The sequence below is a fragment of the Lonchura striata genome, chromosome 18, assembly GCF_050655825.1.
Source record: "Lonchura striata isolate lonStrDom1 chromosome 18, ASM5065582v1, whole genome shotgun sequence".
Lineage (NCBI taxonomy): Eukaryota > Metazoa > Chordata > Aves > Passeriformes > Estrildidae > Lonchura > Lonchura striata.
The window spans coordinates 3,763,415-3,788,740 of record NC_140720.1 but is presented as its reverse complement, the minus strand read 5'-3'; the positions used below and the strand labels follow the sequence as shown (position 1 = coordinate 3,788,740).

General features: G+C 48.0%; 1 protein-coding gene across 2 annotated transcripts in view; it reads right to left on the bottom strand.

Moving 5' to 3' along the window:
• ABCA5 (ATP binding cassette subfamily A member 5) overlaps positions 1–18,857 on the bottom strand; it is a 41,269-nt gene extending 22,412 nt beyond the window's left edge. For both annotated transcript variants that reach the window (XR_014949292.1, XM_077787396.2), the window contains exons 1-17: positions 18,743–18,857; positions 14,983–15,125; positions 13,472–13,590; positions 12,035–12,239; positions 11,689–11,847; positions 10,997–11,094; positions 9,103–9,332; positions 7,873–8,014; positions 6,644–6,832; positions 6,202–6,349; positions 4,768–4,936; positions 3,708–3,766; positions 3,160–3,270; positions 1,737–1,912; positions 1,249–1,368; positions 327–465; positions 124–214 (exon numbers count right to left, since the gene is read on the bottom strand). Coding sequence is in view for 1 of the 2 variants with exons in the window: in XM_077787396.2 (XP_077643522.2) it covers positions 124–214; positions 327–465; positions 1,249–1,368; positions 1,737–1,912; positions 3,160–3,270; positions 3,708–3,766; positions 4,768–4,936; positions 6,202–6,349; positions 6,644–6,832; positions 7,873–8,014; positions 9,103–9,332; positions 10,997–11,094; positions 11,689–11,847; positions 12,035–12,239; positions 13,472–13,576 (2,141 nt within the window). In the remaining variant the exon portion in view is untranslated. The remainder of the gene's footprint in view (positions 1–123; positions 215–326; positions 466–1,248; positions 1,369–1,736; positions 1,913–3,159; positions 3,271–3,707; positions 3,767–4,767; positions 4,937–6,201; positions 6,350–6,643; positions 6,833–7,872; positions 8,015–9,102; positions 9,333–10,996; positions 11,095–11,688; positions 11,848–12,034; positions 12,240–13,471; positions 13,591–14,982; positions 15,126–18,742) is intronic.
• Between the last annotated feature and the right edge of the window lie 6,469 nt (positions 18,858–25,326).

The following is a 25,326-nucleotide window of genomic DNA, read 5'->3' as shown; positions in this document are numbered from 1 at the left end:
GCATCAATTCAAGGATAAAAGGATCTTTCTGGGGAGGGGCTTTCTCAGAGATTCCAACACAAAATAGTAAAAAAAATGATGCATGATGGCACGTAAGAGGTACAAAAGTGGGCACAGAATTACCTCAGGCGGTAGCCAATGCCCCACTTGCTCTTGAGGAAAAGGGAAGAGCCGAGGCATTTCAGCATCCCTTGGGAAATCACAGCTTTACGATCTGGAAAGTCGGGAAGCAGAAAATGGATCATTTCCTGCCAAACCCTGCTCTGGGTTGCACAGCAGGGCTGTCCCAGGGCTGGGGGCTGAAGCTGGGCTGGGGCAGGGCTCACCAGCCAGGATGTCAGCCTCGTCCATGAAGTGGGTGCTGAACACAGTCACACGGTTGGCCTTCCTGCTCCTCAGCAGGTTCCAGACGATGTGGCGGGAGCAGGGATCCATCCCCGCCGTGGGCTCGTCCAGCAGCAGGACCTGGGGGCAAAAACCACCAGGGCTCCTCAAAGCCACGGCCCCTGAGCTCAGCAACCCCTCCCCAGCACACCCAGAAGGGTTTGTTTGGAACCTGCCAGTTAATTCCTGTCGAATAGGAAACATCCCAGGCTAACAAGGCAGCTTTTGTCGCTGTGCTTTGAAAGCATCCAGCTCCCCTTGTGACAAATGGAAAAATCCTGTGGGAAATTAATGCCACAGCCTGCTTTATTCTGCTTCCAATAGAATTCTGTAGTACAATCACAACTTAGCCATGGATTCACTCTTTCTACTGAGGGGTGGTTAAATGCACACACCTGCTTTCAAAACCCCCAGGAAGTGTCACACAGATCATTTTTAACCACAGATCTCAAAGCCACATATCTCAAACCACGTATCTCTCCTATCCCTGTCCTCACAGGACAGAAATTACAGAGCTGCAACACAAAAGATCTTTCTGGCTCTGCTCCTGCTCCCAATTCCTGGATGGCTTTGGAGGGAAAGCATCCAACAATTTCACTGCTGGGGGATAAACGCTACCTGCCAGAAATTACACACAAAACTTGCCACACTGTTTATTTGATAAAGAGATCAAATCCAAGGCTGCTGCCATTACCCGAGCCTCAAGCACAAAGGCTGAGAGATTGAAATGATTGCAATTAAACCATAAACAAATTTAAAAAGGTGCTCAAAAGAACAATTTCTGTATTTTGCATGTTAGTTGGTTTTGACCAAGCCTTCCATGGATCAGCAATGCCAAGCTGAGAATAATTCCATCCCTCTCACCTTGGGGTTCCCAAGAACAGCAACTCCCACTGACAGCCTCCTCTTCTGCCCCCTACTTAATTTTTTGGCTTGATTGTCCCTGATGGGCTGCATCTCCAAATCCAGCAACACCTTCTGCACCTTGAAAACACAAAAAATAAATTTTTGTTTAAAAAAACCAAACCTATAAATTTTTTAAACCAGATTGTTAACAATTAACATTCACATTAACTGCTGCTGGCTCCCAGTGTGTTCTGTATCTGAACTGCACAATCTACAAAAAAAGTTCAATGGTGTCTATAATTGGACCTGGATTTAAAGCATTTCATGGGTATTTTAATATTGGGAAAAATTAAAGGTTTATCCTTGTGTAAATATCTGCCTGTACCTCTTTGTCCACTGTAGCACGAAGCAGTATTTCCCTGCAAAAGGAAAATCCCTCAAGGATATTTTGATTTACAGGTTAAAAACGGACATGTAAGACAACACCTGTGCCCAGGTGAGTTTACCTCTTGTATCAAATCGTTCTGAGGGATGCCCTTGATGGCAGCAAAGATGGAGAGGTTCTCCTCCACAGTTAAAATGTCGAAGTGGATGTCAGCCTGGGGGCACACCCCCGTGATCTGCCGCACCTCCAGCATCTCGTCGATCTCAGACACTCTGTGCCCATAGACTGAGACAAACCCTGAAAGAAATGAACATAAAATCAAGCAATGCTTTGGGCTGGAGCAGGCCTGAAAGCTCATCTCATTCCAAGCCCTGCCGTGGGCTGGTGTCTCAGGCTGAAAGGTGTAGCTAGGGATGTATTGTATTGCCACCTGTCAGAGCTGGGGCATTATCTGGGCAGATTTTTTCATCTCTTCCACACCTAACCCTCCCTCCAGGAGATATCTTCTGTTAATGGGCTATTCATTATTCATTATCTTCTGTTAATGGGCCATTAATTATTCATTATCTCCTGTTCATGGGTCAGTGAGTGTCCCTGCATGGCTGAGAAAATTCCATCATCCATGGGGAGATGCTCTGCCTAGGGGAGGAGCCAAACATTCCTACCTGGATACAATCTGACCTGGGAACAGCACAGCAGCCTTTGCCCCCTGCATTCCCAGAGGAGCAGCTTCCTTCCCCTGCATTCCCAGAGGAGCAGCTTCCTTCCCCCTGCATTCCCAGAGGAGCAGCTTCCTTCCCCCTGCATTCCCAGGGGAGCAGCTTCCTTCCCCTGCATTCCCAGGGGAGCAGCTTCCTTCCCCTGCATTCCCAGAGGAGCAGCTTTCTTCCCCTGCATTCCCAGAGGAGCAGCTTTCTTCCCCCTGCATTCCCAGAGGAGCAGCTTTCTTCCCCCTGCATTCCCAGAGGAGCAGCTTTCTTCCCACTGCATTCCCAGAGGAGCAGCTTCCTTCCCCTGCATTCCCAGAGGAGCCCAGGCCCATCTCCCCCAGCCCTGGAGCTCCAAGGAAAACTCCCCCCTTGTGCAGGATCCTGCTCCAGCAGAAGCACAGCTGGCACTGCAGGAGGGCTGAGCCCCCCAGGATGGGGCTGAGCCACCTCCCTGACCCACGGGGGGACAGGGCATTTCTGACCTTGGCACTGGTTTGTTTTCTTTTTTCTGTACTATTGCATTTGTATTTTTAATTTTCCTAGAAAAGAACTGTCATTCCTATTGTCACAAGCCCCTTAATTTCAAAATTAGAACAATTTGGAGGGAGAGGGTTTCCATTTTCCATTTGAAGGAAGGCTCCTGCCTTCCTTAGCAGACACCTGCCTGTTCAAACCAAGACAGCTGGAAACGCTCCCCTGGAAGGAGCAATCAGCAGAGAGAGCATAACAACCCTGCGAGGACAGGAATTGCTGCTTCAGATTTTATCCCAAGGAGTTTTGGTGCATGCTGGAATAAGCAGCAAGGCTCTCAGGCTTGGTTTTGCAAGCACTCACCGTCGCTGGGAGGGCAGAGCCCGCAGAGGATGTTCATCAGCGTCGTCTTCCCAGTGCCGCTGTGGCCCAGCAGCGCCGTGATCTGCCCCTCGTAGATGTCAAAGGACAAATCTGCTCCAGGGCACAGCCAGAGGAGGGGTCAGGGTGGGACCCCCACAGCCAGCTCCTGCCCCACTCAATCCCCGTGCTCACATTCCCACTCTGCCTGGGGACGTCCCACACCACTGGCGGGTGGCCACGTCCCAAAGCCACCAGAGAAAGGAGGTGACAACATCAGGGAGGTGGGGCAGGGGAGATTACATCCCTACACGGGCACTGGGAATGGGGGTGATGCCAGCAGCTTTCCTTAGGGATGAAGGGCTGGTTTTTGGGGTGCTGCTTTGTGTGAGAGAGGACACACACAAGCACATCTGGCATTCATGCTCCAGGGCCCCACCCCTCCAAAAGAAACCAAAACCAGCCTGAACTGAAACCCAAAAGATCCCTCAGCAACTCAGCCACTGCTCCTCTGCATGCCAGCAGCAGCTAAAAAGCTGAAATGTTCTTACTTCTGAGAGCCTCCACGGTTTCTCCCTTTTTCCTGAATGTTTTCTGAACACAGCTGATTCTGAAAGAAGACACGTCATGGCATAAATTATTTCAGCACCTTTACATGGCATTTTCAGTCATCAACACTCAGCAACAATCACAACAAGCCAACCAGACTGAAGTGGCACCAGATGTGTTAAAAATCCATGGGGACAAGTCAAGAGACAGGACAGGTTCTCCCAAAACTTTGCCCATCTCCACCCTGGCATTAGAAGGCTTTTCCTGGCCACCTTCTAAGGTATTGCCTGTGATGATAAATTGAATTATTTCAAATATAAGTCTCTTTCACACGGTGGAACACTGCTCTAGAGGCTTCCCAAGCTAGCAAAGGGAACAGCTATTCCCCAGCAGTTCCACAACACAACAGGAGACTCCACAGATGTGACATGGAAAAGAGGGGATAGCAGAATGGACTCCAAAGATGTTATTCCTGACAGCTCTTGATCAAAATCAGGTAAAAGGAAGCAGGTATTTTTCTTTTCAAGAGAGGTAAAAACCTTCATTCCAGCCCTGCTGTTTTGCCAAATGAAAAGAACAGCCAGTTTACCTGGAGGCACCAAATCAAGGATGGATTTTGGAAGGCTCATCACCCCAAAAATGAGGATGGTGAGTGGATTATGGAGGGTGAGTAATGGGGAGGAGAATGAGTATGAAAGCAAATAAAACTTGCACATGGAAAGATGGCAAGACTGTGTGAAACTGCTGGAGGAAAGATGTGGAAAGAACCCGGGGTGGATGAATAATGCAACAACAGCCACCATGTTCTCAGGGGAACATCAGCATTAAAACTGGACTCCTGAACCTGTAGATAATGAAAACACCTTCCACTACTAAAAAAATAACTGTGTGTCTTGTCCATGTCTAACAGAAGATTACAAGAAGCACACCCCCGTCCTTAAGTGGCTCTCCCTGGCTGCAGAGCACTGAGGATGGGGGTGAGGAGTGCAGGTTCTGCAGTCCCCGTGCTGCTGGAGCCCCAGCAGTGCTCTTCAGACACCCCCGGCAGGGCAGGGGCTGCACCTGATGGCTTCCTTGCCCTGGAATTCTGCAGGCACGGGCTCCACGATCTCACTGCAGCTCAGGCTGCCGTTGGTGCTGCTCTCGTAGAGCTCCTTGTAGTTCTTCCTGTGCTTGGACCAAAAGGAGGGCTTCATGAAGAAAAAGGGCGTGCGGCGCAGGCCAAACTCCCCTGGGGACAGGACAGAAGGCAACTCCTGAGCAGCAACCACAAATATTCTGTATTATAGCCTATATTCTAGAATATTCTATAATATTCTGAAATATTCTATAATATTCCATAATAATATAATGCAAAATAATAATATAATATAATATAATATAATATAATATAATATAATATAATATAATAATATAATATAATATAATATAATATAATATAATATAATATAATATAATGCAATATAATATGCAATATAATATGCAATATAATAACATATAATGCAACATAAAATAATGCAATATAATAAAACAGAATATATAATATGTTACATTATGTTATATATTACATACTATATTATATATAATATAAAATACCATACATTATATTATATATGATATATGATATGATATATTATAATTATGTATATGATATATATTATATATCATATAGATGTATCATATGTTATACAATATCATAGATGAACTATAATATGAAATATGGTAGATGTTATATTATGATATTTATATTATATAATTATATCATATCAAAATCATGTTATGTTACGTTATGTTATATATTACAAACCTCAGCTTTGGGCTTCCAGCAGCAACCACAAATCGTATCTATTATATTACAATATTACATAAACCTCAGCTCTGGGCTCTCAGTCCTCCCACTGCCAGCCCACACCTGTTCCTGAGGAATTCCATCAGCCCAATTTCCATTTCAGCCACCATTCCCCATCCCCACTGCTGGCAGTAGCCACTTCTGCTGGGTATTTAAATAAATGTGCAAATCTCCTTTTATTGCAGAGAAATCCCCAGTGCTGAATGAGCAGTGACTTCAACGTGGCAGAGAGGAGAGAGGGCTTGGAGGTGAACAGAGCAGAGGGGTTAACCTGCCTTTCCTCCCAAGATTAACAACTTTATTCTGTGTTTTAGTCTCATTTTCTTCTGCCACGGGGAGAGATCTGGAAGAGGAAGAGCAGGCTTTGATTTCCAGCCCTCCAAGAGGAAACTGGAAAGGCTGAGGTTGTAGTTAAATCAGGAAGTTTTTCCTCTACAAAGAGGGGAAAATTAAGCTTTTTAAGGCCCCCTCCTCACACCTCACACTTTTGACAGAATATAAATTATTTCAGCCAGATGTGTGAAATTCAATGTGAAAACAGCATCACCTCCTTTCTCCAGAGAATTTAGGGAGGAGATGCCACCAGCCTGGGGGGCTCAGGATTGCAGGATGAGCCTCCCAGAGCCCAATTTCTGCCAGGAACTCACCTGGCATCACCTGGTCAAGGTAAACAGCTACAAGCAGGTAAAAGATGCTGTCCAGCACCAGGAGAATCAGAGAGATGCAGAGAGGGTAAGGACCAGCATTGATGTTTGCAAATGTTGCCCCATCCTCATAATCCTCCAGATGCATGACCTGCAGGGACAGATCTTGCACACCAAAACGGCAAAACAGCATAGCACAAAAAAACAATCCCTAAATTTGGCAAAAAACATGGCAAAAAAACCCCTAAAAATAATGAGAAATTATCAAAATGGACACAAAGAATAACACAAAGCTCCTTTATGGTGCTGGATATTAAACTGCCATTTAAAAAAAGCATTTTCCCCACCATCAGATATTTTATTAAAAATATCTACTTAAAACGCTCATCAGGGGCTGTTGATAAATGGTGCATGGCTGCTGCTGCAGGGGCAGGTGGGGATTTACCTGTGCAACACCAATCAAGAAGCTGCACTGACACAAAGGGCTGAGGATCCACACGAAGGATTTGGGGAAATCCTCCAGCAGGACGATGTTGAGGCCCACAAAGCCAAAAACCAGAGTTGCCAGGAACTCCACTATCCCCACGTGCTTGGACTTCTTAAACAGAGGGGTCAGCATCAGGGCAAAGAAAACCTGAGGGCAGAGGGAAAATCAGACAGGAAAGTGCTCTAATAATAACAGTAGTGATGATAATGATAATGATATTAAAAAATGATAATAATATAGAAATTGTGTAGAAAAACTATGGGAAAATACCACAGCTGCCTCTGACCATCATGGAATTTATACCACAATATAATTTTCCTGGTGTAGTCACTACAGCACAGATTCATGGAATCATTTTCAGCTGGAAAATACTTTCAAGATCAAGTCTAACTGCTCCTCTTATCAACCCAGACAAGCAATTGGATACACAAATACATTTATGATGTGGTTTTTATCATTCTCTGACAATTTATTAGGCTCTTAGCATTAAACTCTGTAGTAACAGGAAATATTTTGAAGAGGACCTGGACTGCAGAATGGTTCTGTGGAGGGTTGAAAACTCAAAACCTGATGATTATAAACTCAGATATTTCAGGAGGGAAAAGCATTTTTCATGGCAATGGGTGACACCTGTACAACTGTCATTACTGAAGATCAAATCAGTACACAGAAGCTTGGTAAGTTTAAAAGAGAAAAAGGGCTAATTTTATTTCTGACCGTGCAATATATAGAATTCTAAAAGTGACAGTGGATTGGAGGAGGAAATTACCACCTCTCCAACCACACTGGTCAAACCAACAATCATTAATTCTCTCTTCCCACAAAGAAGAATGCAAAACAATCATTATTTACATGAGCAGTGTGCGAGAACTCCAGTAGAAATATGCAAACATCAGGAGGTATAGAAAACTTTTAAAAGAACTTTAAAAATTTAAAAGAACTTTAAAACTTTTAAAAGAACTATAAGACAAAATTTAACACTTTTACAAATCAGGGCAACATACCACATCCTAAAAACAGGAGAAAACCCAAGGAAGGGATGGGACAGCTCAGATTCCCAGCACTGCTCAACCCCCCAGAAACAACAAATATTTGGGCAGAGGGAACAAAATCAGGGGGGAAGGGAATAAAACAATGAAACCCCCAGGGATGGGATGGCTGAGCTGCTCAGGGCCAGGAATACTCACAGAGGAGGTTCCATAGAGGAAAAAAAGGAGGAATATGACAAAGGCACTGCTCTGGGGGAAGAGGGACGAGGCCGTGGCGATCACGGCCATGAGGATGGACATGACAAAAATCAGGCTCACGTAGAGCAGCACCCAGGACAGCCTAGGGAGAAAAAAGCAGAGAAATCAATGAATCCCCAGCCACACAAACAGCAAAACCCAGCACTCCTTATTATTCCAGACTTCTACCTCAAATTAATTTCTAACTCTATGTCTCTATGCCAAGCGTGCAACAAAACCTAAATAAAACATCCTGGGGTTGTTCTTGGCACACAGCGAGACCCAGGGCAGCTGAAGATGCACAGTCAGGTGATTCACCTTTATTTTTTGCATAATTAATTCCCTAGTATAGGCAAAAGAGGGTAACAGAGTCGTAGGTGTCAATAATTCAAGAAATTCTGTTTAAAATTTAATACAGGCTGCTGGGCAGGGTAATCAAATCCTGCTCTGTTGAAAAACAGAGCTGTGAGTCTGGGAGCAACTCTGACCTCAGCAAACAGGGGTGGTTTGTGTTCAGGTAGCCAAAAAAGACACATTTTCTCTAAACAACTAAAAAAAAAAATATCATTCCAAACACCCCAGGTGGCTGTTTCAGTGCAGATGTGAAAACCCTGCCAGAAAGGGCAAAGCAAAACCTGTTTTTATCCCCTCAGCTATCAATGATTTCAAATTAACACATCATTTGGGAGAAAAATGAAATATTCTATTGCCCAGGCCAATTTTTGTCAGGGTAAGGAAACAATTGAAGACCTGTTGCTGAGACTGTTCTGGCATGTTCAAATTACAGAGTTGGATTAATTTAATTATGTGCCAGGCTGCAGGTTACCTGTTGAGCTTCTAGGAAAGGACGTAGCAAGCCAAAAATGCTTAAAAACCTCCATAAAACCTCACACATGATGAGGTTTAATACCTCTAATCTGCTGTAGCTTTACATGAATAAATGCAGCAGGATTACTTATTAAAATATTCATATTTTCATGGTACTGTGTCTCTCTGTTTGTACAGAATATCTCTGGTTTTGGTTGTTTTCACTTAAAGACTGAAAACAATTTAAGAATTGGAGGGTGGGATGGAAGAGATTTAACTAGAATTTTTTAATATATAATAATTTTTTAAATATAGTAATTTTTATTTGTGTATATATAATTTTTTTCTTTTCTAAGGAGCAGGTTATACCAAAAACTCATATACCAGAAGGCAGTGTCATGGAGTCCCAAAATTTTCAAGAACTCCTTCAGCTTCCTCTCCTTTTCTGCCACGATGTGAATTGCCAAATAATACCCAAAGGGGGAGAATGCAATCACCAGGTAAATTAAAATGATTGCACGAGGGAAATTATCAATTTCCACCACGGCATCCTCTCCCATCACCACGGCTCTGGTCAGATCCAGCTGCTCCCAAACAGAATGGTTTGTCTTCAGCTGGAAGGAAGAGGAGGAAGAGTTATTTTGACATTTTTCCTGATTTTTCAGCCCCACCCAACCACTCTCTGGCAGAGGGGAAATCTGAAAAGCCCAAAATCTTCCTGACCCCAAATTCCAGGCCAAAAGCAGGACTGGAAAACACCTGAATGCCTGGGGATAAAATGAGGAAATGTGGAATTTCTGTCACTTAAAGAGATGGAATTTGTTGCCACCATGAGCAGGCGGAGGAGAAGGGAATTGGGAAAATTTGCTGAGCAATAGTGACACCAAAATAAGGTAAATTCTGCAGCTCCTGGGTGGAATGGCATTTTGGGGTGAGCATTTGAGGAGGGCTGTGCTGGATGATCAGCATCTCTGGGATGCAAACGGAGGCAAAAATCCTCCTAATCCAACCCAACAGGACTGGGGAAATCCTGGGAAAACAGTCCTGGACAGAACATGGCCAAACCTGTCCCAAAAGTTCTGCCTTCTCCTCAGCTCCCAGCTGAGATCTGACCCAGCATCTCCAGGCACATTAGGGAGCCTGGGCAGCCCCTGGATCTGCCCTTTTTTGGGGTGAGGATGGGATTTTATGGGATTTTACGGGATTTTTGCAGTGGCACTTGGGCTGTGGCAGTTCATGGGGTGCTGTGGCAGTTTGTGGGATGCTGTGGCAGTTCTGGGGTGCTGTGGGAGTTCATGGGGTGCTGTGGGGTGTTTGTGGGATGCTGTGGCAGTTCTGGGATGCTGTGGGGTGTTCATGGGGTGCTGTGGCAGTTCTGGGGTGCTGTGGCAGTTCTGGGGTGCTGTGGGGTGTTCACGGGGTGCTGTGGGTGTTCACGGGGTGCTGTGGCAGTTGTGGGGTGTTCATGGGGTGCTGTGGCGGTTCATGGGGTGCTGTGGGAGTTCATGGAGTGCTGCGGCAGTTCTGGGGTGCTGTGGCAGTTCATGGGGTGCTGTAGCAGTTCATGGGACGCTGTGGGGTGTTCATGGGGTGCTGTGGCAGTTCTGGGGTGCTGTGGGGTGTTCATGGGGTGCTGTGGCAGTTCATGGGGTGCTGTGGGTGTTCACGGGGTGCTGTGGCAGTTCTGGGGTGCTGTGGCAGTTCTGGGGTGCTGTGGGGTGTTCATGGGGTGCTGTGGGGTGTTCATGGGGTACTGTGGCAGTTCATGGGACACTGTGGGGTGTTCATGGGGTGCTGTGGGTGTTCACGGGGTGCTGTGGGGTGTTCATGGGGTGCTGTGGCAGTTCTGGGGTGCTGTGGCATTCATGGGACACTGTGGGGTGTTAATGGGACGCTGTGGGGTGTTCACGGGGTGCTGTGGCAGTTGTGGGGTGCTGTGGTGTTCACGGGGTGCTGTGGGCGTTCACGGGGTGCTGTGGGCGTTCACGGGGTGCTGTGGCAGTTCTGGGGTGCTGTGGGTGTTTATGGGGTGCTGTGGGGTGTTCATGGGGTACTGTGGCAGTTCATGGGACACTGTGGGGCGTTCACGGGGTGCTGTGGCAGTTCTGGGGTGCTGTGGGTGTTTATGGGGTGCTGTGGGGTGTTCATGGGGTACTGTGGCAGTTCATGGGACACTGTGGGGCGTTCACGGGGTGCTGTGGGTGTTCACGGGGTGCTGTGGGGTGTTCACGGGGTGCTGTGGGTGTTCATGGGGTGCTGTGCAGCCGCGGGGTCCCACCTGGATGATGGCCGCGTCGATGCAGGCCTGCAGCGCCGTGAAGCCCGAGCTCCAGTAGGTGACGGAGTCGCAGCTCCTGCGCAGGCTGGAGCAGGCGGCTGCGGGACACGGGGGAGCTCAGCCCGGAGCCCGCCCGGCCCGGCCCCGAGAATCCCACGGGAAACCCCAAATGTGGCTTACAGCTGCCCCACTCCCCCACAACACCACCACCAACCCCTAAAAAACAATATACACAACAAAAAAAAACCAAAAAATGAAAATATGGGGTGATTTTCCAGCTTATTCCCAGGCAGGTTTACCTCTGGATTTACAATTAAATAGGGAATAACCATTTTCAGGAGCCCTTCCAAACCAGGCCATTCCACAATAAAATCCCAAATAATTGAGTTACAGCTGCCCCACTCCCCGATAACACCACCACCAACCAATATACACAACAAGAAAAACCCCAAAAAAAGGAAAATATGGGGTGATTTTCCAGCTTATTCCCATGCAGGTTTACCTCTGGATTTACAATTAAATAGGGAATAACCATTTTCAGGAGCCCTTCCAAGCCCGGCCATGCCATTGTAAAATCCCAAATAACTGAGTTACAGCTGCTCCCCTCCCTGATAACACCAGCACCACCAACACCCACATTAAAAAGGCCCAAGAAGAAGAAGGGGGTGGTTTTCAGGGTGCCCTGCGGGTACCTCTGGAGTCGCTGTAGGGGCCGGACATGGCCAGGGCGTCGCGGAAGCGCAGCTGGTAGGACAGCGAGTCCTTGAACACCACCCCCACGAAGTTGGAGGGCTTGAGGAAACTCGCCTCCTCCAGCTCCTCCTCACTCAGGTACTCCTCCGTGATCAGCCCTGGGCGCGTCACACGGAAAAACAGAACAGAAAGAGAAAGGGACATGATGGTAAAATATAACATAAATATGAAGTAAAATTATATTAAAATATAAAAAAATAGTAGAAGATAATATAACATTATAATAGGAAGGGGGAAAAAAAGGGATTTAGGGTCAGAAAAAAAAGGGATTTAGGGTGTGGATACCATCCTCAAAGTTGTCAAAAGCCACTTTTTTCATGATTTCCCGGGCCAGGGCGGTGGGGGGGGTGTAGCCGATGACAGAATCCAGCAGCACCGAGAGGTCCAGGGGACCCAGGTCCACGTTGGGCACCTCCTCGTATTTCCTGTGAGGGTGCATCATGCTCATCAGGATCAGCCAGAAGAGGAAAAACAGGGGGAAAAGCACCTCCTGTGTGGGAAAAAATGGAATATTTCAAAATTCAGTATTTCTGAGAGTCAAAAGAACTCATTATATACTCATCGGGATGAGCCGTCAACAAGAAAAGCACCTCCTGGATGAAAAAAAATGGAATTTTTTATAATTTAGTATCTCAAACTGTCAAAAAAATCTCATTATATACTCATCAGGATCACCGGAATGGGAGAAACTACAGGGAAAGCACCTCCTGTAACAAAAAATGGAATATTTTAAAAATCCCTCCTCGTATTTCCTGTGAGGGTGCATCATGCTCATCAGGATCAGCCAGAAGAGGAAAAACAGGGGGAAAAGCACCTCCTGAGTGGAAAAAATGGAGTATTTCAAAATTATGTATTTCAGATAATCAAAAAAATTCATTCTATACTCATCAGTATCAGCCAGAACAGAAGAAACACCAAGGAAAGCACCTCCTGGATGAAAAAAATGGATTATTTCAAAAAATCCCTCCTCGTATTTCCTGTGAGGGTGCATCATGCTCATCAGGATCAGCCAGAAGAGGAAAAACAGGGGGAAAAGCACCTCCTGCGTGGGAAGAAATGGAATATTTCAAAATTCAGTATTTCAAAGGGTCAAAAAAAATTTTCTATACTCATTAGGATCATCCAGAATGGGAGAAACAGAGGAAAAACACCTTATGCACCAAAAAACTATGGAAAATTCAGTGTTTCAAAAGTTTAAAAATACTCATTAATGTAAAAGAATGTAATAGACCTACTATGTTATATAATATGCCTAATTATAAATATATCATTAGTATGCTACATAATATGCATAAATCAATAATAATAATATAATAAAATAATAATAATATTAAAATAAAATAAAATAAAATAAAATAAAATAAAATAAAATAAAATAAAATAAAATAAATATAAAATAATAATAAAATAATAATAAAATAATACTAATAATACTAATAATACTACTAATAGTAATGATAATACTACTAATACTACTAATACTACTAATACTACTAATACTACTAATACTACTAATACTAATAATACTAATAATACTAATAATACTAATACTATAATACTAATACTAATACTAATACTAATACTAATACTACTAATAATTAAAAATAAAAATAAAAAAATAAAAAAATAAAAATAAAAATAAAAATAAAAATAAAAATAAAAATAAAAATAAAAATAAAAATAAAAATTAAAAAAAAAATAATAATAATAATACCAGCTGACCTGCACGCTGCTTTTCTTGGTCCTGCACTTGAGCAGGCAGTTCTTGAAGAGCAGCGCCCGCGTCTGCCGCCACACTCCCGCCCCGCCGGGCGCGCCCGGGGCCATCCTCGCCGCTGCCTCTGGGGAAAAATGCTGATTTTGTAGCAAATGCCAAAATAATTCCAAAGCTGAGGAGAGAGACTGGAATTGGGAATGAGAGAAACTGGGAATGAGAGAAACTGGGAATGAAGAACGAGAGACATCAGGGATATGGGAATGAGAGAAACTGGGGATTGGGAATGAGAGAAACTAGGAATTGGGAGTGAGAAATATTGGGAATATGAGATTGGGAATGGAAGAAACTGGGAGTGGGAAAGACTGGGAATTGGGAATGAGAGAAACTGGGAAATGGGAATAGAGAGAAATTGGGAATAAGAGAGATTGGGAATGGGAGATATTGGGAATTGGGAATGGGAGAAACTGGGAATGAGAGAAACAGGGAATGGAAGAAACTGGGAATGAAGAACGGGAGACATCGGGAATAAGGAAAATAGGCAATGAGAGAAACTGGGGATTGGGAATGAGAGCAATTGGGAATGGGAGAAACTGGGAATGAAGAACGAGAGACATCAGGGATAAGGAAAATAGGCAATGAGAGAAACTGGGGATTGGGAATGAGAGCAATTGGGAATGGGAAATGGAAGAAACTGGGAATGGGAGAAACTGGGAATAGGAGAAACTGGGAATGAGAGCAATTGGGGATCAGAGAAATTGGGAATGAAATGGGGAATAAGAGAAATTGGCAATTGGGAATGAGAGCACATGGGAACTGGGAATGAGAGAAACTGGCAATGAGAGAAACTGGCACTTGGGAATGAGAGCACTTGGGAATCCAACTGGGAATGAGAGCAGTTGGGAATCCATCTGGAATTTGGGCTGAAGATGCCTCAGGATGCCTCAGAGCCACCCCTCCACCCCAGGGCAGGACCAGCTCCAGGCCAACTCACTAGCCCTGACTTAAGCTTATTCCATTTCTCTCCCTGTGGATCCCAATCCCAGCTGCTCCTGGGGGAGCAGAATTCCAGGCTCCTGGGGGATAAGGATTCCAGGCTGCTGGGGGAGCAGAATGCCAGGCTGCTGGGGGAGAAGGATTCCAGGCTGCTGGGGGAGCAGGATTCCACGCTGCTGGGGGAGCAGAATTCCAGGCTGCTGGGGGAGCAGGATTCCAGGCTGCTGGGGGAGCAGGATGCCAGGCTGCTGGGGGAGCAGGATGCCAGGCTGCTGGGGGAGCAGGATGCCAGGCTGCTGGCAGGAGCTGCGGGCAGGCAGCCAGGGCAGGCAGAGCAGCCAGCTGCCCCGGGGCTGTGCAATGGGCTGTGAGTAACCCCCTTCCCTGCTGGAGCAGGGCCAGCACCACCCGCTGCTCCTGCAGCCCATTTTAACCTTTTCATCTGCACGTGGCCTCAGGGAGAGGAAAAAGAAATGGAATTCAGAAATGGGATAACACGGGAAATGTTCTTCCCTGCACGTACCTGGGCAGCGATGGAGGGCTGGGGGCTGCAAGGGTTCTTCTCTCCTGGGTTTTGCCACCCTGATTGCTCCCTGAGGTTGGCAGTCAGGGGTCAGTCTCCATCTCCTTCTGCTTCCTCAATGTGGGAATGTTGGAACATTTCACCTGGGAAGGTGAGACAAGAGCAGGAGCTGCTCAGAGGGTGCCACAAAGCCCACCTTCAGCAACACCAGTGAGAAACTGCTGGGTGTTTGATTCTTTTCTGCCTCTGCCAAGGCCAGGATTGAAGCTCTTGGGATGGTATTTTGTGCTCAGACTCAGATGTTTATTATTTCTTGTCTAGATTACAGTCTCACAAGAGGTGAGTTCTGCAGTTCTTCACTAACAAGGCACAAAATGGCTATAACCATCTTTCTCTACAAGGCCTTTTAAGGATAAACTGTCCAATTAAGAAATGACACCTCAATTATTTTCACTTTTAACCCAATAACCAACCACCGCTGGCTGCAATGGAGCCTTTTTTATCCAATTACACAAAACCACCCAAAACCATGGAGAAGGAGGTGAAGAAGAAGGAGCAGCCTCTGCCCTAAAACCTCCATATTGCTTTATAGATATTACTGTATTCTAAGCCCTTAAACTGTGAGTTTTCCCCCCTGTGATTTTACACACTTCTCTCCAAACTCCACCCCCACAATCCCAGTTCCATCATTCCATTTTGGAAGTTTCTCCACGGCCTCAGGTCAGTGCAGTGTTCTCCTGGGGGTCAGTGCCTGGCAGCACAGAAAGTCCCAAATTCTCAGTGACCAGGGTTCCAACAAGAAACGGAGTAATTCCTCAACCCTCCAGCCAAAGCACGGTGGAATTTATCCATATTCCAGCTCTCCAGCTCCCAGCAGTCCCTCCAGAGGCAGGCTGATGTTGCTGGTGCCTGTGTAGTGCATCTTTCACACACCACATGGCTCAAACTTCCTTCCCTGGCTGCATTTTAACAGGGAAATATTTTTTTTTTTGGAGCACAGACATCACCTCGGTAGCAGGACACAGGCAGTTCCTCAGATGGCAACACCACTATAAATACACAAATATTTTATACACAGAGCCTGCCTGAGCATGGGAGGGATGCGAGGAGGGAAAAGGGGATAAAAGGAACCAAATTCCCACTCCCAGACTGGCTCTGGGGTCCTTCATGGAGCAGTGATCCCATGAGGGATGTGGGATAGAATCAGTGCATGAGAATTTCTGGGAAGTATTCCCACCTCCAGCCTGGAGTGCTGCCCTCACACTGAGACTACTTCAAAAATTAAAAATAAAAAAATATTTTGCTTAAAAAAAAAAAAAATCCAACTACCAAATGCTTCAACACCAAGCTATGATAGCAACCAAGCCCTGCAGGAAAAATCAGTACAACTCCTCTGGATATTTTCAGGCAAGAAATGTTTCCCAGTGACAGCAGAGTGTTTGAAAAATAATCAAAAGCAGCAGGTCTTGCTTACAGGTCATGAGGATTACTGTGCTTCTCTCCTCTGCTCACAGCAAGCCCTGCAAGTGCCACTGTTTGCACACTGCAAGAGCACTCCCAGCAACAGAAACAAGGGTCTAACCCAGCAACCCCTTCCCTCAGCCACAATATTTTAATTTAATACCAGTAATTACTGTATTTTAATCAAACCCCCAAAACTGGCAAAGACGATTGAACGAGATTCAATCACCAGTGCCAGTTACTGTTTTTCTCTAATTATTTTCTATCTACTTCTAAAACCCAAAATACTCCCACATCTCCACTGGAACTCTGCCATGCTTTCATTTGCATCAGCCAGGTTGGAGGAAGGGTCATTTGAAGAATGTTAATTAATTTTTCATATTACACCTGCCACCTCCATGAAAGCCACAGAACGATGAAGGACACTGAAGAAGCATCACTTGAACGGTGAAAAATTATATTTGGGTGAGAAAAAAAACCCAAACAACCAAAACCCTCTTTGAAACTCCAGATGCAGGGAAGGAACACAGAGCAGAAAAAGCTGCCAAGGCATTTTAATGGATTGATAGCAGGCAAAATGAAGATAGCCTCAGTCTGTGAGAATCCTCCTCAGTCCAGGCGCTGCCCTGTGATTTGTGCTGGGATGGGAAGTGGGTGACACACAAATGCTTGTGGGCATCTCAATCAAAGCCATCTCAAGGGAATGGCTGGGTTGGGGTTTAATTCCACCCCAGAGATGCCACCAGTGCTTTTTAAATCATGCTCAGCTGATGCTCTAAGGCCTCCCCTCCCTTCCCCAGGCACCAACCTGGCAATGGGCTTTAAAGGTCACACGGTGACAGTGCTGCACAGCACGTTTGCCTTGTCCTTCAGGCCAAAAAAAATCCCAAAAAACCCCCAAAACCAAAAGAAAACCAAACAAGAGGGGTGTCAGCCACAGCTAATGAGCTGTGGCTCCAGGCAAAACCAACTCATCAGTGAACAACCCCGCAGAACAGCAAGAAAATAAGATTATTGATCTTGCTGCTGCAAGGCAGCAGCCGAGGTGCTCCTGAAGCAAAACTCTGCTGTGCTCTTTACAGCACTTCAATTATTTAAACTGTGACTATAACAACACACAATAACATCAAGGCTTTATGTGGTAATTTTTTAAAAAGGGCTGCATTTTCTCAATTTTCTGAATTTTCTCCATTTTCTGAATTTTCTCCCGTATCAGCCCCTAAGGGGAACACCGGCCCTGCCTAGGGCTGCAAATCCCATCCCTCCAAACTCATCCCTGTTTTCCTGCGGGGAGAAGGAATGACACGGAGCAGAGCGGGTTGGGCTGTCCCCGCACGGCTCCCGCAGCATCCTCAGCATCCCTGAACATCCCCGAGCATCCTCCTGCATCCCTGAGCATCCTCCTGCATCCCTAAGCATCCTCTGAGCATCCCCCTGCATCCCTGAGCATCCTCTGAGCATCTCCTGCATCCCTGAGCGTCCCTGAGTATCTCCTGTATCCCTGAACGTCCCCGAGCACCCTCCTGCATCCCTGAGCATCCCCTGAGCATCCCCAGCAACCCTGAGTGTCCCTGAGCATCCTCCTGCATCCTTGAGCATCCTCCTGCATCCCTGAGCATCCTCTGAGCATCCCCAACATCCCTGAGCATCCCTGAGCATCCTTCTGCATCCCTGAGCATCCTCCTGCATCCCCTAAGCATCCTCTGAGCATCTCCTGCATCCCTGAACATTCCCGAGCATCCTCCTGCGTCCCTGAGCATCCTCCTGCGTCCCTGAGCATCCTCCTGCATCCCCGAGCATCCTCTGAGCATCCCCAGCATCTCTGAGCGTCCCTGAGCATCCTCCTGCATCCCTGAGCATCCTCCTGCATCCCTGAGCATCCTCCTGCATCCCTGAGCATCCTCCTGCATCCCTGAGCGTCCCTGAGCATCTCCTGTATCCCTGAATATCCCCGAGCATCCTCCTGCATCCCTAAGCATCCTCTGAGCATCTCCTGCATCCCTGAGCATCCCCTGAGCATCCCCAGCAACCCTGAGCGTCCCTGAGCATCCTCCTGCATCCCCGAGCATCCTCCTGCATCCCTAAGCATCCTCTGAGCATCTCCGGCATCCCTGAACATTCCCGAGCATCCTCCTGCATCCCTGAGCATCCTCCTACATCTCCTGCGCCCCTGAGACCACCAGCATCCTCCCGCGTCCCCACCGCGCCCCAGCCCCGCGTGTCTCACAGGGAGGACACTCCTGCTCCCCACATCTCCCTTTTCCCCCGCTCCAAAGCCCTGGAAAAGCGTTTTTCTCACCGTTCTGCGCCCAGCCCCGCCGGCTCGGCTGCCCCAGCCACGGGCACCCCCGAGCACTGACGCGCACCCAGCCGCAGCCCAACTCCTCCTCTTCCTCCCCGCTCCTTCCCCTTCCCGTCCCACCCGGGCCCGGCCCCGGGACCGCCCCCTCGGAGCGGAGCCGGCAGAGCCCCGAGCCCCCGAACCCCGCCGGGACCCCCGAACCCCGCCGGGACCCCCGAACCCCGACAGGACCCCCGAACCCTGCCGGGACCCCCGAACCCCGCCGGGACCCCCGAACCCCGACAGGACCCCCGAACCCTGCCGGGACCCCCGAACCCCGCCGGGACCCCCGAACCCCGACAGGACCCCCGAACCCCGGCAGTACCCCCCGACCCCCGCCGGCACTCCCCGGTATCCCCGGTACCTCCTGGTACCTCCCGGTACCCCCCGGTATCCCGCGGTATCCCCCAGTACTTCCAGTACCCCTCGAGCCCTTGACCCCCCCGGTATCCCCGGTACCTCCCGCTATCCCCGGTACTCCTTTCCACCCCGCCCCCGGGCCGGTCCGGTCCGCCGTGCCGGACCCCTCCCTGCTGCTGACCCTCCTCCCCTCCCGGTCACCCCCGATCACGGGATCCCCTTCCCTTCCCTTCCCTTCCCTTCCCTTCCCTTCCCTTCCCTTCCCTTCCCTTCCCTTCCCTTCCCTTCCCTTCCCTTCCCTTCCCTTCCCTTCCCTTCCCTTCCCTTCCCTTCCCTTCCCTTCCCCGGGATCCCTTTTTTCCTGCTGACCCCCTTGTCTGAGGACCTCCTCCTCCTCCTCCCAGGAACCCCATCCCCCAGGTAACCCCATCCCTCCTGAGGACCCTTTTTCCAGGGACCCCATCCTATAGGTGACCCCATCCCTCCTGAGCACTCCATTCTCTGGGTGATCCATGACCCCCCCTCCCAAGGACCCCAATCTCTGGACAATTCCCTCTCCCAGGGACCTCCATCCCCCAGGTGACCCCATCCCTCCTGAGGACCCCCTTTTCAGGAACCCCATCCTCCAGGTGACCCCATCCCTCCTGAGGACCCCCTTTTCAGGAACCCCATCCCCCAGGTGACCCCATGCCCCTGGAGGACTCCAATCCTCCAACCTCTGGGTGATCCCCCCTGCCAGGGATCTCCATCCCCCCTTTCAAGGAACCTCCCTTCTAAGGATTCTCTCCTCCGGCCCCATGCTGATGCCTCATCAGCCCTAAAATCACAAGCCAAACGAGATGAAAGTGAGGAAAGAAGCTGTTACCGTTTATGGAACGTCCTCCAGGCACACTTAGGGCAGATTGCGCATGTGATACAGACACTCTTACAAAGTTTAGCAAATCAGCATAATTGACAAGAGTCCCCAATTAGAAGTACACTTAATGAACTAATTCCCCTCTTGGTTCGGCCCCCTACTGAATCCTCCCCCTTGCTTCCAGCCCCACATTGTGTCTAAATAGATGGGAAAGTGAAATGGCCGTGGCTGGCTGAAGAAGCGAGATTAGAGCAGCATTCCAGGGATGTGTTTGCCTCACAAAGCACTGAAGTTAGCTAAGAAAATAAATGACTACACAACAATAGCCAACAGAGCCACAAATACACGAAAAATACATAAAAAGCAAATATCTTTGGGCATCAATCCCCCCTGAGGGCTTCACTCACAGGGTCCCCATCCTTTGTGGGACCACCCCTCCCAGGGACTGCCATCCTCTGGGTGACCCCCTCCTCCAAGAGACCTCCCTTCCAAGGATTCTCTCCTCCTGGGGATCCCATTTTCTGTGTGGCCACCTCTCCTGAGGACTCCCTCCCAGGGGCCCCCATCCTCCAGGGGATCCCCCCCTTTCCAAGGATTCTCTCCTCATGGGGACCCCATTCTCCAGGTGATCTCCTGAGGTTCCCCACCCTGGGGCCCCCATCCCTTGGGTGACCCCCTCCTCCAAGTGACCTCCCTTCCAAGGTTTCTTTCCTCCTGAGGACCACACCTTCTGGAAGACACCCCCTTCTTTCTGCAGCCCCCAGGGACACCCCCATTTCCACCTCCCAGCACAGCCTTGGTGGGGAGCAGAGGAAAGGGGCTGGAAATATGTGCTGGGAGGTTTAAGGCTGGGCAGGAGCTGCCTCGCCCCATCCACTGCTCCCAGCTCCTGCCTGCATCCACAAGGTCGCCAGGATTTGATTCCATTCCTCAAAATATAATTAAAGCATTGACAACGCTGCCCTGAATACCAACACTGAATTCCTGTCATTTAGAGAGGTTCCTGTGATGCTTCCCATGGAGTTATTTCCCTCTGGGATCCCTGTCACCCTCTGGATGGGCCTTTGGCTGCCTTTGGGATGTGACCAACCCCACGGAGCTGTTTGCTCATCACCCTGTGCCCAGTGCTGGGAGCACAATCTGATCACAACCCACGTGCTTGGATTTCCTAAGTGCCTCCTGTGAGCTGCTGGGAGAGGCTGAGCTGAGCAGGAATCCTGAATCCTGCTGCATCTGTGCTCAGGAAAACAGCCAGCAGTGTTGGAACTCAAAATGTCCCTCAGACATTTTTGGAGGTTCCAGGCCGTGGTCGAAGGGATTTGGGACCCTGGCAGGCAGCTGGAAGCAGCTGTGATTTTGGGTTTGAGCCATGGAATGAGTTACCAACCTTGCAGGAAGAGCAAGAAGTCACAAAAGTTTAGATATTAGAGTAGAAGTAGTCACAAAGTAGAGGGAAGAATTTCTTAGTATTGTACAGGGGGGTTTTAACACCTGTACAGGGGGGTTTTAGTTTGTACATGGGGGTCAGAGGTTTTAAGATGGATTTGGGATTTGGGCCTGCCCTGTCCTCCTCTTTCTCCTTCCTCACCTCCATGTTCTTGGTGATGTTGGCACTCACAGATTGGTTTAGAGTAGAAAATCCCCATTTAATATAGGTAATAGGCATTGGGGAAAAACTGTAACCATGTCACACGTAATGTACCATATAAAAGATAGAAAAGCACCATTTAATATAGGTAATAGGCATTGGGGAAAACTGTAACCATGTCACATGTAATGTCCCATATAAAAGACAGCAGCAGCCCTGGCGGGGAGAGAAGAAGCAGTCGGGGTCAGAGAGGATGTCAGGGTGTGTGTGTGCCTCTGCCTGAGCTCTGAGCAAACCACAGCAGCCCCAGGAGAAAATCTTTTAGATAACTTGCAATAAACTGCCTTGAGACCCAACAACAGAGACTGCTGAGTTTTCTTTGGAAGCTCGGGCTGGAGGAGAGACTTTTCCAGCACACGGAGCCCCTGACCCAGGCCGGGGTTCCGGCTCAGCAGCTCCTGCTCCAGCACGGATTCACTGCCCAGATCCCTGCAGGGCTTGGGAATTCCTGACTGGGATTGCTTTGTCCACAAGGATCAGCACAGCAGTGACCAAGCTCTGTAAGCACAGCATGGGCTCCACATTTTTTGGCTTGGAAAATGGAGATCAGGACACTGTGTCCTCATCTGGAAAGAAGGAAAGGATCTCACAGCGCAGTGTTAAGTGAAAAGCACTGTTTGCACGAGGAGGTTTCAGCCATGCAGAAGAATTTGCATTCTCTCCTTCTCCCACAGCAGTGGTTGGGAATATCCAGGATTGAAGCCTTGTTCAGATCAAGCCCCACAGCTCTGCCTCAGGTTCAGCTTTTCTATTTTCCCATTCTGTGCTGCTTCAGTGTGTGGCTCTGGGCTCCACATGAGGGGATGCTGAGCTCTCTGCACAGAGCAGAGACAAAACAATTCCTGCTCCAGCTGGGCACCAAGGACAAATGACCCAAACCTCAGCCCAGGAGCACAAACAGCGTGGGCTGGAGAGAGAAAAACAAGCAGGATGGGACTGATGGGCTGGAGCTGGAATGGGACAATGAACTCCAAGGTGCCAATGGAGCAGAACTGATCCCAGGGAGAGCCCCGGGAGCGCTCGTGCATTTTGGGACCATTTTGGGTCATTTGGGTGCAGCCCTGGCTGGGCTCTGGTGCTGCCCAAGGTGGATCCATGGAGGAGATCCTTTGAATAAATCCCTGCTTTGTTCTGTAGCTCTGTCCAGCCTCTGCTCCAGCTCAGCCTTCTCAATGCACAAACTTCCTTATTTTTCCCTTAGTTTCCACCTTAATCAAGAGTATTAGCTCACAGGACTCTAATTAAATAACTGCCAACAGAATACTGAATAAATACAATTACATAGCTACAACTTCAATGTAAAACAAAAAAAAACCCAAAACTTTTTATCTTCATCCACCAAGCATTAAACAGAATAAAAGCCTGTCTGGGGCTGAATTCTTCTGGCCACTTTGTTGTGGTCTCTATTTATACTTCAAAAGTTGTAACTCCTCATATTCATGTTCTAATTCTTCCTGGCCTAATGGAAGTTGGAACCAGAGGGTCTCCAGGGTTCCCTCCTGATGTTGGTTTGGGTTTTTTTCTCTATGTTCTCTGTATTCTTCACACATGTATTTGTAGCTCTGTCACCTCATTTTCAGTACTTTTCCACGGCCTTTCCCCAGGCAGAAAGACAAAACAGATTCCAGAGCTCCATCTCCAGGGGGTACAGGGCCCCGGTGCTGTCTGAGAACAACTCTTGGAGATCCAGAAGATCTGGGGGGGGACTCCAGCGAAGGGGCCTGACCCAGGGGGGAATTTAATCACCTCCTATCCCCCTCATTGGTGCTTTTTAACAATCATGATAATTTCCTAAAACCTAGAAATGTGCACTCATCCCTGTAGGGGTGGGATTTGTGGACATCTTCCGATAATTACCCCTGAAGGCTTTCATTAAAGATCTGCTCTTTTATTACCTCCTTACTAAAATTATTAATGGAGTTTCATATCCAGGTTGGAGAAATGCAACATCCAACCCAAACCACTCTATGAATCTGTGATTTGATGCTCTACTTGCAAAGTTTGGAACTCCTTGGAGTTCAGGGTATTTTAGCCCACCAACTCCTCCTGCAGAGGTTCACAGCCCCCAGGACAATTCATAGCAACAAAATGTGAGGAGGTGGGTGCTCCAAAACACCTGGCTGTGTCATCTGGGAAGAAAACATCCCCTAAAATGTTCCTGGCAGATGGGTGAGACACCCCTGGCATGGGGTGCTGCTGCAGCCAGGGAAACACCAAAGAGAATCAGCAGCTGAGAGTCCAACCCAGCCTGCACCACAGGGAGAGAACCTCCAGAGAGCCATTAAACCTAAAGCATTGTGCTGCTTTTCATCTTCAAAGCAGCACCTAATTAATTTTTACAGCAGCCCCGTGCTCAGGTGCCTCAAACATCAGTTCTGTTTGTGGGTACAAAGAGCCAAAGGTGGTGGAATTTGTTCCAGACCAAAAGGAGTCTGTGCTGAGCTGGAAGTGGCTGCTGTGTTTGCACCACAAACCTGTCCAGGGTACACTTCCAAGCAAAAGGATTTAAAAACAAAGAGGAGAATTTAACCTCTTTAAGGGGAACAGGGATCTGAACAACTCTCTCAGGCATTGGCACCAGAGGATGGCAACTTCCAGTGGCTCAGGTGCACAAAGGCTGAGGGAGCTGGGGTTGGTCACACTGGAGCAGAGGGAAATTTTTCCAGTCCTCTTCACTTTGGGCTGATGGACTCTGTGCATCCCCCCCAGGTCCAGGGCCACAGCAGCACAGGTAGAATTGGGGCATCTCTTCCCCTTTCTCTTTAGAGGATCTCCTTCCAGGGGTATTTCATTGAAACTGAAAGCTGTGCCCAGGTGCTCAGCTCAGGAACTCAGCAAACAGGACATTAGGGAAGCACAGTTCAGTGCACTGCAGAGGGAATGCATTAATTCATCCAAAAGGAAACATGACTGGCTGAATTTCCTTCCTTTTCCTTTTCCTTTTCCTTTCCCTTTTCCTTTTCCTTTCCCTTTCCCTTTTCCTTTCCATGTCTCGGCCTTTTGAAAGTAAAGAGGAAAAGGAAAACAAAAAAAGGTATTAAAATCACAAAGGACTATTCCCAAAATCTTTGGTGCATCCCTGCTCATGCTGTGGAAAACCTTCTGTGCTGGATGTGGAGCAGAGCAGGAGGGAGGTGCCTCCAGCAGGGCAGACTCTGATTTTTGAAGGGAAATCCTGGAGGTTCTGTGCTGTGCAGGACAAGTTCAGTACAGAGACAACAAATAAATGGCCAGAAATGGAACATTCTCCCGGGTTTCAGGTGGTGGATGTGGCCCTGCCATCCCCTCTGTCTGGGAAGAGCACTTCTGCTCCAGCTGCCCTTGCCAGGCTGCAGAGCCCTTCAGGAGCACAGGAATGCTGGAATGATTTTGTGCAGTGGTGCAGAAGCTGCAGGTGAACTGCAGCTGCTCTTTCACAGCCTCTTTTTTTATCAAAGCTTTCAGAGAGCCCTTTGGGAGTCAGGGGCCCATCACAGAAATTGCTTGGATTCAAATGCAGAAAAACCTGAATTATTTTATATTTTCCTTTGGACTTCTGAACCAACTCGAGCCCTGTTCCTATCTGTATCTTGAGGCTGGTTAGATCTCTTTTTCTTGTGCACACAGCTGGCTCAGGCACTGGCTGAGGAGATCTCCACATTTACTGGAAGTGATGTGTTTGCATCAATAAAGCTGTGG